Source organism: Galeopterus variegatus, unplaced genomic scaffold (assembly GCF_000696425.1).
Source record: "Galeopterus variegatus unplaced genomic scaffold, G_variegatus-3.0.2 Scaffold910, whole genome shotgun sequence".
Lineage (NCBI taxonomy): Eukaryota > Metazoa > Chordata > Mammalia > Dermoptera > Cynocephalidae > Galeopterus > Galeopterus variegatus.
The window spans coordinates 382,917-399,431 of NW_007727021.1; the positions used below are offsets into that span (position 1 = coordinate 382,917).

The 16,515-nt window shown below is 41.8% G+C and overlaps 1 protein-coding gene across 1 annotated transcript in view; it reads left to right on the top strand.

Moving 5' to 3' along the window:
* LOC103590998 (exocyst complex component 4-like) overlaps positions 1-15,201 on the top strand; it is a 77,651-nt gene extending 62,450 nt beyond the window's left edge. Inside the window, exon 5 of the mRNA XM_008573360.1 lies at positions 14,894-15,201. Coding sequence (XP_008571582.1) covers positions 14,894-15,131 — 238 coding nt within the window. The 3' untranslated portion in view covers positions 15,132-15,201. The remainder of the gene's footprint in view (positions 1-14,893) is intronic.
* The last annotated feature ends 1,314 nt before the right edge of the window (positions 15,202-16,515 follow it).

Here is a 16,515-nt window from a genome sequence, read left to right on the forward strand (position 1 = left end):
TTGTATTTCCCCCAAAATACTGTATCTTTCCTACTTTCCCCAGTTTGCACATTTTATGTCCTTGGCTCATGGGGGGCTTACTTTCTGTCCCTCACGTTTGTCTCATCGTTTATGTCGCCTTCAGTAAGCCTTCCCTGACTGCTCTAAGAAGCGTGCAGCCTTCCTGTCTGTCATCTTAGAGAATCTCCTTTGTACCTTTAGCATAGCCACTGTCACATTGCTAGAAATACATGGCTTCTTCCACACCAGACTCTGCATCTTTGGAGAGCAAGGACTATGTTTTATTCATCTCTGTATCCACAGTGCCTACTATATACCACCTGCTGCCTCATTAGCAGTTAAATATTTGTAAAGCAAGTAAACAAATTTTTAAAAAAGGATTTTGAAAGGCACTATACAAGCGCTGAGGGCAGTACAGAGAGTCATAAGACGTGGTCTTTGTCGTCAAGGAGCCTGCAGTCTGGGTGAAGATATATATATTGTGGTGCATCCGTACAGTTGATATCCTGCAGCCATTAAGAAGAATGAGGCAGGTGGATATGTAGTGAAATGGAACCATCTCCAAGATACATTGTTAAGTAGAAAAAACAAGGTGCAGGACAGCATGTAAACAACATTTATCTTTAAATATGCATGCGCATATACACATACAACTCTCTCTCTCCCTCAAAAAAAGAACTATGCTTGTGTATAAAATGTATCTGGAAGGATACCCTGGAAACTAGTAACAGCCATTGTCTCCGGGAAAGGAGAGAGGGTGGGTGGCTGGGAGCGGGGGGTGTGAGAGACTTTGCACTGTATACTTTTTTGTACCTTTTATTTTGCTTATTTAATGAAAACTTATATTGTACATATTTTGTGCCAGGCACTATTTTAAGCACTTGATAAATATTAACTTGTTTAATCCTCTCAACAACCCTATGAGCTGGGTACTATTGCTATCCCAGTTTTATGAATGAGGAAACAGAGGCCTGGAGACATCAAGTAGAGGACAGGGGGATTCAGTAGTCTTGAGAGTTAGGCTTTGGATACTTAGAGCCAAAAAGTACTAAGCATTACTCAGGAGACAGCGAGTAGCTCAGTTGGCTTGAATGAAAGGTTGAAGCAGGGGAAAAGTGGGAGAAAAGGTGGAAGAGGGGCCAGACCTTTAAAGGGCCTTGGATGTCAGTGTTGAGAGTTTGGATTTGATCCTGGTAGCACTACTCAACACACAAGTTTTGATTAACACTGAATAGTGATATGATTAGTCTAGGAGGAGTGAGTGAGTAAGAGATCAGTAAGGAGAAAACTGCAATAATCCAATGAGAAGTGCCTAGGGTCTTGCAAAGAGGAAATGAGCTTGCAAAGAGGAAATGATCATAAAAGATCTTACACTGATAGACCTGATGATGATTGGGCAAAAGAAATGAAGGGGAGGGGAAGAGTCACAGGTTACACTGGGATTTTGAGGTTTTGCAAACTAGTACTATTAAGCAAAATTCAGAAGTTAGGGATGCTGCCTGAAAAGGGCATGTCGTAGAAATGTCTGGAAACCAATGAAAATGAAGCTTTGATCTATTGAGAGACCAGGTCCTGGGACAGATCTGAGCATTGCGTGCACAGATGAGACTCTTAGAAGCAGAGAGAGAACAGAGGGCTGCTGCCTGACTGGGAGGAAGGCCTGCAGTGGGCAGCAGAATAGGAGCTGATAAAGGAATCAGAGGAGGGACTGAGAGGGAGCTGGGAGGAGGACGTAAAAAACGTGGCCCAAAAAGTATTGTCAGGATGGAAAACTGTCAAGGAAAAGAGCAAGCAAAGGCCACTGTGTCTGTCTACTAGGATGTCATTGGTGACCCTTTTCATGGACAAAATGAGGGCTTTGGACAGTGAATACAAATGATTTATTCAAGACATTCAACAAAGGAAGGGAGAAAATACAAAAGGTGAGAGGAGTGGACACAGGACCACATAAAGGTTTGGGGATGTTGTTTGTAAATATGAGAACCACAAGGATGCTTGAAGGGGGGAACATACTAGATACTAGATAAAAGAGTTAAAACAAAACCCCAGCAGAGTCCTGAAAGCATTGGGAGGGGTTGGGATCAAAGGCATAGGTTTAATCTTAGAAAGAAAAAAATAGAAAAGAAACCCTTCATCTTCTAAATCAAGAGGGAAGGATTAATATAAACCAAAACAAACAAGAAATGTTAGTGCAGAAGATATGATACCCAATACGATCATGGTGAAGTGAAGGTCCAGACGGGTAACATACATGCAAATAGTGTCCAGCACAGAGTACGTAGTAGTATTCAATAAAAGCTATTATTTTTACCATTTTCATATAGCAGGTGTTCTACCATATCATTTGATTTAATCCTGAAATCTATCCTGTGATGTAGCATTTATTTATCCCATTGTGTGAATGAAGAAACCAGAGTTCAGACATGCTAAGAAATTTCCAAGGACATACACCTTAGGTTAAAGATATGGGACTCATGTCTAACTGAAGGAAAGTTGGGGGGGACTACAGATCATTAGCCAGACTGGATCTCTTCCCTCTGTGTCCTTTTTCCATTCGCAAATAGATATCCCAAACGTCTCCCTCGGAGAACGTCAGAACACCCCTTCACGTTTTACGTGCGTCGACCACCATATTCATGTCCCTCCCTTCCCAGTGTCAGAGAATCACTGGCTGCTCTTGCACATTGTGCTCTGTCACTTAAAGGAAACTTACAGATGGTCGGCTCACCCACTGATTCCTTTTCATTTATACAGCACCCATTAGGTGTCCCCTTCCTCAGGCCAAGGGGTAACAGCAAGGAGTGGTACAGAACCCACCTCTGCTTTTCCATAGAGCCTGTACTCTGCGGGTGGAGGGGGATCTTTATTTATGTAATAAATGCTTATACAACCTTACTCTGTCTAGCCACTGTTTTGTTTTGTTTTATTTTATCAATATACAATGTAGTTGATTTTCTTGTCCCTTTGCTGATTCCTCTTTCCCCCTCCCTCTCTTCCCTCCCTCTCATCAACATCATATCTGTTCACTTGTCTTAACAAGTTCAAGGGATTGTGATTGTTGTCTCTTCTTCCCCACCCCACCCACCCCATTTATTTGTGTATTTATTAATATATTTTTAGCTCCCACAAATAAGTGAGAACATGTGGTATTTCTCTTTCTGTGCCTGACTTATTTCACTTAATATTATTTTTTTCTAAGTCCATCCATGTTGCTACGAATGTAGCCACTGTTCTTAATCATTTAAGCCTTGGAACAACCCCATATCACTATTTCCTTTTCTCAGATGAACAAAATAAGGCACAGAGAGATTAATAAATTTACCAAAATTATACAAATAGTAAGAGGCAGAACCTGGGATTCGAACGAAGGTCACTAGCTCTTGAGTCCATGATCTTTTTGAGTTTTTTTTTTTTTTGGCTTGCTGGTAAAGGAATCAAACCCTGGCCCCTGGTGGCGCCTGGTGGCGCCTGGTGTTATAAGCATCAGTCTAACCGATCGAAGCAACTGGCCAGCCCCAAGGAAGGCCACGATCTTAACCACTGCACTAGGCTGTGTCTCTCATTTTATATATACACATATTTAAATATATACGTATAACGTAAAATATGTATTAAATATATTTTGGAAATATATATTTTAGATGGAGGTGAGTGCTAAAAAGAAAATTAAAGTTCAGTAAAAGGACAAAGCTTGATGAGGATGGGGCCGGTATTTTCAATAAGGTGGTCAGGGAAGACCTCACTTATTGATGAGCTGACATTGGAGCAAAATTGGACTGAGTCTTTTAATCTATTTTCCTCAGACCCTCTGTCCCTTTAATTTTACCCAATTGATGCTCTTTTCTGATTTTCTTTCAATTGGCTTATGGAATAAAGGGAAAAAAACAAAAACAAACAAAAACCCCTACGAAGTACAACAAAGACAGGGATTATCATCACTTCATCACCCAATAACTGGTACCTTTTTTTTTTTTAAGAAGAAGTAAGAAAGTGCTCTGGTCCATGCCCTTACCCACCCCCACCCCACCATGGACCATTTCTCACAGTACTCTTCTAAGGTTTCTCCCGACTGTCGAATAAAGGAGGTTAGAATTTCTTCAGACAGATTCACTCCCACCGTGGACCATTTCTCACAGTACTCTTCTAAGGTTTCTCCCGACTGTCGAATAAAGGAGGTTAGAATTTCTTCAGACAGATTCACTCGGGTTTTTCCAAGTTGAATCTTTCGTTATTTACTAAATCCTCCAGAGCCATTTCTGGTTTTTCTGTCTGTTGCTGTGTCATGGCCCTTCCCCGTTTGCTAACATTCGCCTTTTCTCCGCTCTGTGTCTTCCTGCACGTTAATGAAGGCATTAAGTGAGATCAGTTATAAAGCCAGTGTTCTTAGCATTCCCCAGATGCTTTCTCTTCTGCATTTGTCGATTTGCCTTCATCATTACCCTTTGTTTTTCAGCCTCTGTCCCATCAGGGGTAGCCGTTCAGAATAAATCCATCTTGCTAGTTATGTATTTTTAGAGGCACTGTATCAAATGGTTCACTGGCATCCAAATATATATCAGCCACAGTGGTCTTTTCATCCACCAGATGCACATGGCTATCCATGGCTGTCCATCACGTTTGTCAGAGAGTTGGAGTCTTTAATTAAACCCTGCTGGGTATTGTACATATTTCCATTAGCTCCTTCCTATTTACACTATTATTTTTCTAATTGAGTCACATGTCCCTGAATCTCAGGTGGCCCATTTTGTAGCTTTGGTTGATTTCAGTTTTCTCTCTTCCATAAATAACCTAAAGGTTCAGTTAATACACCCTCAAGTGTTTGCCATGGGGATCTACTGATTTGCATATGCTCACACTTTTCAAATAAACCACTGATTTTTTTGGTTCCTGTGCCAACCCGTTTTCCTTTGTGGCCCTTCAGTCCTGAAAGACGTGGTCTTTTGTCTCAGCAAAGTAGAAAAATTCCCCAACAATTTTGAGACGTGTACTAGGGTCACTAAGGAGGACCAGAAGGTCAGCAGTCGGGGTTTGAGCAACTCACCCAACTGCTCTCTGAACAGCAGCCTTTGCATCTAAGACCCCCAGCAGCCGCTCACCCTCACCTGTCCCTATCCTAACGTACTTGTGAGCTGGCTGCCTAGGGGCAGAATCAATGGCCAAAGAATACACTAACTGGCACCCACCACAATCAATCCATAATCTTGGCCCCATTGACTTCATGCTCTAATGAGCATGTTTTCACATCAGAGCCATGCAGTCCATGCCTGTCCCCACTGACCTTTCTCCTCAAACACTGACAGGTAGAGCAGGGTCACTATTATAAATACAGACATCTCAAACCAATTGCCCATTCACTTCTCCATCCTATCACTAGCTCTGGTCATCGCCCAGAGCAGGAGCCTTGCTTTCTGTCCTGTCTACAGCCTTCCACCTCTTTCCTCTTCTCTCATGTACCAGGAGACAGGAGCAGAATGGGCAGGCAGACTGGCAAGCCCTGGTTTTGTTTTGCTTTAAATTAAAACATTTGCCTCATGCCTTGAACACCTTTGACCTGGGCCAGGATTGGATTTTTTTTTTTTTTTAAGTAGAAATAAGAGAAGCTTCTTGAAGCCAAGGATCATACCTTTCTATGTTATATTAGCATTTAAAATGTTATTTGGATCTTCCTAAGCATTAATAATAATAATATTAGATTTCCCTTTGAAGAAATCTTTTGCATTATTTATTGAAAGTTAATAATTCTATTTCATTACCTAAAACTGAAAAAGTCATAGGGCCTCTGAGTTGTTTTTATTCAGCATATCTCAGCAACCTGGGAAATATAGATAATATACAGTGCAAGAGTCTCATGTCCTTTTTATCAACCTATGATATTAGATAAATTATTTTTACAGATTGAAAAGACTCTCTAAAGTGATATTCGATAAACGATTTCTTTAAATTGAAAAGACTCTAAAGTAATATTCAGCACAGCGTGGCTCTCCTTAACCTGGATTCACCTTTCGGTAATCAAAAGAGCATTTACAGACGTATGAGACAAACACAATTATGAACGTAAAATGAAGGCCCTAAATAAAAAATCACAGAACAAGAGGGTAATTCTATTCACTCTTTCATGTTTCATTATTTGATAACATCAGAAGATGAATCCATCAGAATTGCTTTGGCAAGTGCAAACAGAAATGTGCCTGATCAATATTTATTAAAACCTTCAAAATGGGAGAAGGAGTTGGCCAGACTCCTTAATGGACTGAATAATTATTCATACAAATGGGGTTTGACCAAAGGCAGTGCCAGACCAAAGAGACACAGTTTTAATTGTACGGAATTTTAAATGCAGATCTTCCTCTAGCCCTGTTATAGGGAACTTAATTTAAAAAATTATCTGATGTAGCAGAGAGTGACAGCTGAATTCTTAAGTTGTTAAAGAGGATTTTTATAGATATTTATAAATTTACAATGCGTTTCAAAGGTGAGGAGCAAAGTTGCTAGCTAGGGAACAAAAAGAAATTCTCTCCCCATTTCAGTGACTGTGACCGAACTGGGAACGGGTCATCATCTCAGCTGTGAAGGGGACATCTTGGAGGAATTCCTTTGTTTTGAGCAGTTGTGTTTTCTGGAGAGAAATAAAGCAAGGCTCTGGCTGCTGCTAACTATCAGAAGTGTCAGGATGCGTTCCTGAGAGGGGTGAACGCAGCTGAATTTAACTTTGAACGTCACCCCAGGAGAGACACCCCCAGTACTGCTGAAGCATGAGGTTATCAGAACGAGGCCAATAGGTAACTGCCATTTTAGTGCCACTGATGAAGGGTGTGTGTGTGTGTGTGTGACTTTACATAAAGAAAATGTAGGTAGATGACCAATCAAAGAAGCCCGAGCATGCCTTAAAGCAACAGACTGCCAGACTGTCTTTCCCTCTTGGATGCTTTTCTGCTGCCACCAGCTGAGGGAAAATGGGCAATGTCTTTTCTAAAGACCGTTCTTTACCTCTAGAGTGTCCTGGTTACATCAAAAACCCACACAATCTGTTGTGAGGAGTGTTAGAAACTATCCCTATATAGAATATTCCTCCAAGTCTGCCACTAGCTGTCTGAAAATTATTTAGTTTTTCTCTATCATAGTTTTGTCATTCCGGGAATGGAAATAACTTCAACTCATTTCAAATTAGAATTTTCAATCATGTCTGTAATAAACTCTGAGCTCTTTGAAGGGAAGACAAGAGCAATTATATTTTTTAATAAACTAATTTATTCTTCTAGCACACAGGATTATCATTCATTTTATTATTGGTCTGGAAAGTACATGTGAGCTCAGATGACACTTGTTCAGAGTGTCTGCAAATCAATTGCTACTGCATCTGGCCTACCGTTGCTTGGGGAAAATCACCATCAGCTAATTCTGATAGAAGCCCCATGATTTTAAAGGACCAAGCAGAGGATGCCGTAAAGGTTTTAAAATCCAAAATGCCAGTGCTTAAATAGCATCTACTATAACTCACTTTTCTCATGGGAAACAGAGGTCCAAAGAGCTGACAGCATTTGCCCAAAGCATCAGTCTAACCGATTGAGCAACTGGCCAGCCCCAAGGCCACGATCTTAACCACTGCACTATGCCGTGTCTCTCATTTTATATATACATATATTTAAATATATATGTATAATATAAAATATGTATGTATTAAATATATTTTGGAAATACATATTTTAGATGGAGATGAGTGCTAAAAACAAAATTAAGTTTAGTAAAAGGACAAAGCTTGATGAGGATGGGGCTGGTATTTTCAATAAGGTGGTCAGGGAAAACCTCACTTATTGATAAGCTGAAAAGAGCAGAGAAAAAGAGCAGAGAAAGGGCTAATGTTAGTAAATGGGGAAGGGCTGTAATAACAACAGAGAGAAAAACCAGAAAGGGCTCCGGAGAATCTAGAATCAAGGTCACATGGCTAGTTAGGGGGGTCATGAGAGACTTAACCAGAATCTGAGTTTAGTTGCTCTCTTGAGTATTTACCTCTCTAAGTCTTTCTGCTGTAACTACCTCTCTATTATTAATGGGATGATTATCTAGTTTATAGATTATTGGGGTCCTTTCTTTTCTATTTCCTTGTTTATTATATGTACCATTGAATGGGCAGAGAAAACAGGAGTTGAATGTTTCACCTGACAGTTTAGTCCACTGGGGTTTTATTAAAGTACTTGGAATGCTGCAACTATTGGCTAAAAAGAATTTTGGGAGCTACAGTATATAGCAATACTATATGAGAATAACTGAATATTATTATACAATGTGAAGTTATATTCAGACCAATTTTTTTCCCTCTCAAACATACATTTCAAAAGTCAGCTTTGGCTCTTAATTCTCTTCTTGACAGCAATACTAGCATTATCTCAGGAAGGACCAGAAGAAAAAGTCTTTACAGTGAAATACTTAATCATCTCCCTTCCCCAAGGAAGTACTGAATCAGAAGGGCAGCCAACTTTTGGAAAGAAAGGTCACCTCATCCATTGCCAGCTTGGAGGGGCAAAAAGAGACCAAATAAAGAGAGGTGACAAAATGAAAAAACTGAAAAATCTTTCCTGTAGCTCCTGAATTAAGTGCTGAATTTACAACATGACTTTATTATTTGGTTTAGAGCACTGAATTCCCAGATCAAATCCAGTGTTATTCAATTGTAACTGCAAAGATTGTGTAAATGAATTTTGGATTGCCACAGTACTAGCATGGAAAAATGAGTTGGTATGTGAATTTTACTGAGTTCGTATTTCTGAAGTCATGACTAAAAATGAACTTTATTTTAAAACTTTGATAAGATCTGCCCACTTACCAAACTGCCTTCATATTCTTACTGGCATGAACACTAGTATAAATCAGCAGGGGAGTCACAGTGCAACATCATTAAAACAAAGGAAGAAGAAAAAAAACACAGAAAAGAATAGTCCATTGATAATGCAAGTGTGAGGAAGATAAGAGAAAATGATCTATTTGCCCCAGAACAAAGTATCAACGTTGTCATGTCATGGACTTGTACACGAAACCCGTCTCTGTGACATCACGCCACCACTTCTGTCTCACTCCACGCCCTCGTCCTCTCTGCTCATGATACTTTGGGAACTGCTGCCAAACAGGAAAGTGCACAATGTCCCATCCACCAGGGTGATGTGAAACTCTTTCATCTCCAGAATAGGATATTTGGCCCCTGAATATCTAACAATTGGCCCCTGAATATTGTGGGCTATGAAGAGACTTGCTCTACAAGCCCTGAGCTAGAAAATGTCTAAATCACATAGGTGTTCACTGATCTCATCCAGGCAGCTAAGTCAAGTGCCATCTCGTATAAAACGTGGTGCCCTGGAACCCATAGTTGCCATTGTAATGCTTGATGATAAAGACCACACTCTCGTTTTCCTGGGGGCTCAATATGTGTTAAGAAATTATTTATTCCCATTGGGTTACATGATTTCATTTCAGTGTATCAGCGTTTGTCATGGAAGCTCATTCTAATTGTAGAATTCAGAGCATTTTTCTATTTTCTCTTCAGGGCACCTTGTAGCATCCTTTTGCCACCTCCAGGTGTAACTGTTGCTATGTCAATTTAGTAGTCTTTGCTACTGGATACAATGCTGAAAGATAAATGAATTTCATTCTGTCTTTAAATATTTATGATTCTTTATGATCTAATATATCATCATAGTTATAAGGGAATTTTTTTCCCCTCGCTGTAGAAAACACACCATCAGTTACCTGTCAATTTTGTTGAATAACTCAGCTTTGCAATTCTGGGGCACTGTTCATCTGAGGCTCTTGAGGACTCTTTTAGTCTCTCAGTCCACTTCAGAGTGCCATTCTGGGATTTATAAAGGTCTTCATTGCACAGAGGATATTGAAACATTACGAACTTACGTGGCATGCCCTTTATCACTTATCACCCTGGAAAATCCAAGACTAGAAATTCAGGCATCTTCCTTTTCTTGTTTGCTCCCAGCATGGAACAAAGATCTCTATAGAAAACCAGCCAGTATCCCTGGAAACAATTCATCAGACTTTTCAAAAGAAATCGAGTTTCATCAGGTATGATAGGTTCAGTGTTACTTCTAAGATAAATGATAAAAATATCAACATTATAATACAAAGAAACCCAGTTCTTTTGGCTTAAATCTCAGTGAAAAGCATCACAAACCATTTATTGTTCCTGTAGCCTTCCCTGATGCATTTAGGTCCTTGGCTGCAGGAGATGGAAGTGGTTCTGTAACTATTCCCCTCACACTCAGCTCTGGCTTAGCGTCCTTTACACACAGCTGGTTCAGAACCTTTGAGAATCACAGTATCTGGGGATGAAGCATCAGGAATCTGCACTTTTCATAAGCTCTCCAGATAATTATTAGTTGCGCACTCTGGAGTTTGAGAACCACTAGTCTAGAAACTGTAGCTTTCAGTTCCCTTCTAGCTTTGAAACAATCATGAGCCCCATATTCTCTCTCATTCCGTTTGGTAAATCTAGATGTGTACATAGGTTCATTCTTGAGCAATTTAAAAAATGTATATTTTTAGGTAGTTGCCTAAATAGACAGCTCTTTTTCTTACCTGTGCATCTATAGGAAACAGAATTAGATGACATTGGGCCTCATTTCTCAAAACAGAGTCCAGTTTCAAGGAGGAAGCCATGGTGTACCAGGAGACATGCAGAGCTGTAGGATAGCTATGGTGCATCTTCCTACAGCATCAAGTTTTTCTTAGAAATGGTATTTTTAAATTACAACAGATACATTGAGGACATGACCACCACTTCTCTATCACTCCACCCCTTTGCCCTCTCTGCACATAGTACCTTGGGAACTGCTGCCCAAAGATGCACAGCAAAGGGTAGGAGAAACCATAGGAAAGCACACACCTCCTCACGGAATGTCCCAGCCACCACAACAATTCATCAGACTTTTCAAAAGAAATCGAGTTTCATCAGGTATGATAGGTTCAGTGTTACTTCTAAGATAAATGATAAAAATATCAACATTATAATACAAAGAAACCCAGTTCTTTTGGCTTAAATCTCAGTGAAAAGCATCACAAACCATTTATTGTTCCTGTAGCCTTCCCTGATGCATTTAGGTCCTTGGCTGCAGGAGATGGAAGTGGTTCTGTAACTATTCCCCTCACACTCAGCTCTGGCTTAGCGTCCTTTACACACAGCTGGTTCAGAACCTTTGAGAATCACAGTATCTGGGGATGAAGCATCAGGAATCTGCACTTTTCATAAGCTCTCCAGATAATTATTAGTTGCGCACTCTGGAGTTTGAGAACCACTAGTCTAGAAACTGTAGCTTTCAGTTCCCTTCTAGCTTTGAAACAATCATGAGCCCCATATTCTCTCTCATTCCGTTTGGTAAATCTAGATGTGTACATAGGTTCATTCTTGAGCAATTTAAAAAATGTATATTTTTAGGTAGTTGCCTAAATAGACAGCTCTTTTTCTTACCTGTGCATCTATAGGAAACAGAATTAGATGACATTGGGCCTCATTTCTCAAAACAGAGTCCAGTTTCAAGGAGGAAGCCATGGTGTACCAGGAGACATGCAGAGCTGTAGGATAGCTATGGTGCATCTTCCTACAGCATCAAGTTTTTCTTAGAAATGGTATTTTTAAATTACAACAGATACATTGAGGACATGACCACCACTTCTCTATCACTCCACCCCTTTGCCCTCTCTGCACATAGTACCTTGGGAACTGCTGCCCAAAGATGCACAGCAAAGGGTAGGAGAAACCATGGGAAAGCACACACCTCCTCACGGAATGTCCCAGCCACCAAGGCGACGTGAAACTCTTTGGTCCCCAGAATAGGATATTTGGTCCACATCTAGCAGTTGGTCCCTGAATATTATGGACTATGAAGAGACTTGCTCTACAAGCCATGAGCTATGTAGGAATAGGATACAAAGTTCACATGGATTTTAGGCTGAACGTGAAGCTTCGGAAAGTTTTCTGGTTGTAGCTGCTATTGGGCTCCTAGACCCCCGGAGGTTAGAGTTCGTTGTCCTCTTCTATCAGAAGTACTTCTGTTACATTCAAGGTTACCCTTGGCCAGTGATTCCTAAATGTCTGTTTCCAGAAGGTTAAAATGAGACCACTACAGAAAATTAGGCCCAAGAGAACCCTGTACACAGGGGAACTGAGCGTTTGCTCCCAGGAGACACTCATCAACTTGCCAATCTGAAAAGAGCACCTTCCGTTCCTGCCACTATTTAGGGAATGTTCACAAAAGAGTAGTATTTCTCCTATTTTTTTTTTGTCTTTTTCCGTGTCTGGCAACGGATCGCAACCCTCAGTGTTGCCCCCGTACCGGACCGGGGACCGGCAACGGGATTGCAACCCTCGGTGTTGCTCCCGCGCCTCGCTCAGCCAGTGAGCGGGAACCGGTCTGTATGTGGGATCCGAACTCTCGGGCGGGAGCGCCGCCGCGCTTCCCAAGCGGCGCACTATCCAGTGCACCACCGGGCCAGCCCTATTTCTCCTAGCCAATCTGAAAAGAGCACCTTCCGTTCCTGCCACTATTTAGGGAATGTTCACAAAAGAGTATTATTTCTCCTGTTTTTTAAAAGAGTACATTAATTAGAAAAGGAGGTTTAACGGAGCAGGAAGAGGAACTGGCCATCTGAAAAGACGCCACAACGCCTCCTGCCCACATCCTCGTTGTAGCAGCAATTTATAAAATATTTTTGAAAGTACGAAGCTCCTAGAATGTATTCCTTACCCTAAGGATGGCTTAGTTTTCCCATTGGATGTTCTTTTCTCAAGATGTTTCTGATGAAGAAGAAACAAATCCAAGGCCCTGAGTCCAGTAACGCAGGATTTCTGAGCTAGTGATCCTGAGAGATCTGTAAGATCGCTTCACCTCCAGGAGTTGCCTTGAGCCCACCACCTTGTTCTGTCCCCTCAGTCCTGGCAAAGCTACCTTTCATGTCAGGAAGAGAGGAGGAAGCAATCTGCTCCTGGGAAGACTCTTCTGTCCTTTTGCTAACAGCTGTGGTAGCACTGCTGGCTCAGAGCCTGTGCTAAACTTTACCTCCTGGGTAATCTGGAGTGGCATGTAAGTCGTAGCCTCGGAATCCAGTCTGAGGATAGTAGGGACATAATTATGGTTTTATGAATAGTGAGTAGCAGCCTTCCCCCTCCCTGACTCGTGGCCACCTCCATCTCCTTTCTGCATTGAAGATTCACTGTAATGCACATTTCTGTTATAGGCACTATTCCTCTCTCCACCACCCAGGCCAATGGCCTGCAGTCAAATGGCTCTCAAGTCCCCTCGTTTTTGCTAGAATTATAACTGATCTCCTCCCAGACCATCTACACTCTGCTGCCACATTATCTTTCAGAAGGACAACTTTGAACAGTACCTCTGCTCTCAACAGAGCCTTGGGGGTGGGAGAGGGAAGTCCTTTATTGGCTTACCTAAGCCTAAAGTCATAGGCTGATGTTCAAAGCCTTCTGGCTTCAGCGCCTGTTCTCAGGACTCTCCGCTATGAGGCTACACTCCCCAGTCTGACCAGATCACTCTCCCCTGTCTTTACCCATGTTCTTGCCTCCATCTAAAATTTCCTTCCTAGAAGCCCTGCCTGACAAATCCTACCCAGGGTGAAGTCTCTCTTGGTCTGACATGCTCCTGTCCACATGGTACGATTTCTCCTTCCTCTGCTATAAATTCATGGCACTTATACCTCACTTGTGGCACATGGAACATTCTTCTTGTAAGTTGTCTGTATCCATGAAGAAATGGTACTGGACTTGGAGTCAGACACCCGAGTTTGTATCCTGCCATAGTCATTATCTCTGTGACGTTGGGCAAGTCCCGTAACTTCTCTACACTTCAGCTTCCTTATCTGAGAGAAGAAGTATAGCTCCCTGGGTGCAGGGAGGGATACGTGGCACAGTGCGTGGGAATGAACTTCGGCAACAACAACGTAATCCTATTTCTCTGCTTTTCAGTATCTTTTCTGCAGGTCTCTGAGCCACTTGAAGAAAGGGGCCATGTCTTGCTCATCATTACAGAGTGAGCATCCCAGAGCTGAAAATCTGAAACACAGAATGCTCCTAAATCCAAAACGTTTTTTTTTCTTTTGCATCAAAAACATTCTGTTTGATAAAATGCGAGATTTTTTGAGTGCAGATTTGATGCTCAAAGGAAATACTCATTGGAGCATTTTGGATTTTGGATTTTCAGATTTGGGATGCTCAATCAGTAAGTATTCTGCAAATATCCCAAAATCCAAAAACGCCCAAGACACTTCTGGTCCCAAGTGTTTTGGATAAGGGATACTCAACCCGGACTTTTATTACATTACTATTAACATATTATTATTTATAATAATAATAATCTTTATGAAGCAACACCATTCTAAGTGCTTTATGTGTATTAATCAATATAATTTTTCCAATAACCCTAAGAGGTCAGTACTATTATTATCTCTCTTTAGCAGAAGAAAACCATATATTTCACAGAGCCTCCAATGAATAATTGAATGAGTGAGTGAATGAATGAGGGATTGTGCCCACTGGATGATTATTTCTCTCCATCTTAGTTCTGCACACCTACTTCTCTTTCTCTGAGTCTCCTAAGGCACATGCAAAATTAAGAGAAAATCTAGAATGAATCGAACCCCTGAAAGGTGCAAAGTCTACTCCTACGTCTCACTTAAACTCCTCATGGAGAGAGATCCAGTGACCTCTAAGAGGACACACATGGTGTCTGTGTTGTTCTGCATTGTGTTCATAGGGCCTAGGAACCCTATCTGGTAATCAATAAATGCTTGTTGAGTAAGTGAGTGAATTCATGTATAAACCACTCCCCCACGCTGCTGACCATGGAGGCAGTGACAGAGAACGATGTCTGTCTTGCTTTCTCAGGCAGTACTACGAGATGTTGTACAACACGGCCGACGAGCTCCTGAACCTGGTGGTGGACCAGGGCGTGAAGTACACGGAGCTGGAGTACATCCACGCCCTGACCCTGCTGCACCGCAGCCAGACTGGGGTGGGAGACCAGACCACCCAGAACATGAGGCTGCAGCGGCTCAAGGAGATCATCTGCGAGCAGGCCGCCATCAAACAAGCCACCAAGGACAAGAAAATAACTACCGTCTAATGGGTGTGCTGCGGTGGGGGAGGGGGCGGGGGGGTGTTGTTTTCTTGGTCATATTAGCCTCTTTCTTTGGTGTATTCTGAGCTGACTTGGTTTTCTCTACACTGATGCTTTAGCAAGGACAAGAAAATAACTACCGTCTAATGGGTGTGCTGCGGTGGGGGAGGGGGCGGGGGGGGTGTTGTTTTCTTGGTCATATTAGCCTCTTTCTTTGGTGTATTCTGAGCTGACTTGGTTTTCTCTACACTGATGCTTTAATGGAGAGAAGGTGTAAGAAGTTTTTCTCTTGAGTTTTAGCTCTTCATATGAACGCTAGAGGAAGTTTGCAGTACATGCATGTTTTAATTTAACAACTACTTCAATGCAGTCAAGTCTAAAGGGACTAGGGTGGGACAGGGAGGAAGGCTGTGTCAAACTGTCGGATTCTGAAAAATGAATGAATGAATTACTAACTAATGTTTTGTTTATTGTCCAACACATATAAATTCCAGTCCTGGAAAGCAGATTGTGACCCAAGTGTTAGTTCCTTCCTAACGCCACTTACTAGGTTCTGTTACATAAACAGAAGGATTTTTGCTCTTAACCATGTGGGTTTACAACTCAATGACATAAGTGTATGTGCATTGCTTTCTGTCTCTATTGCCAAAATCAAATAAATGATTTCTCATCTGGCTGTTGTTTTCAACCACTTTCCCTAACCAGAAAAGGACCTCTTCAGGACTAGGGGAAAAAAGTCCTTTTATCCTAATCCCTGGGAGAGTTTTGTATGCCAAAGCTTTTACATAGGTTATAGGCTGGCTTGTTGCCTTCTTGTTTTATTTCTGCTATATCAAAACCAAGAGCCATAACATTAGTGACCAAAGTGGAAGAATAAAAGGTGATTCAGCCCTCTGCTTGATTTTCCCCCTCTAATTTCCAAGAGAAAATAATGGTTAGAGAATTTAACATCTCACTTGAAATGTCGTTTGGGGGTAAATGATTCTTAGGTGCCCACTTACTCTTCTATGAGCTCCTAGGTCTTTCTCACCTGAGAAAGTGGCCCAGGTCTGCTCAACTGAGTTCAAGGAAGGCAGGAAAGCTGTGACATTTCTCCTGTGTGGGCCACCAGCTGAGCCTATTTCTGCATTGCTCTCCCATGATGTGGTGCTCATCCTGGCACAGTGGACCTCACCTCTGTCCCCCATATCCCCAAGTCCTCTTGCCACCCATGGTTCATATGTCACAGAAGGCAGCAGTGCACTGACTGGGACGCATCTTGAAAACATGGAAAGGAGGGCCGGCCCGGTGGCGCACTGGATAAGTGCACTGCATGGGAAGCGCGGTGGCGCTCCCGCCCGGGGGTTCGGATCCCGCATACAGACCGGGTCCCGGTCACTTGCCGAGCGAA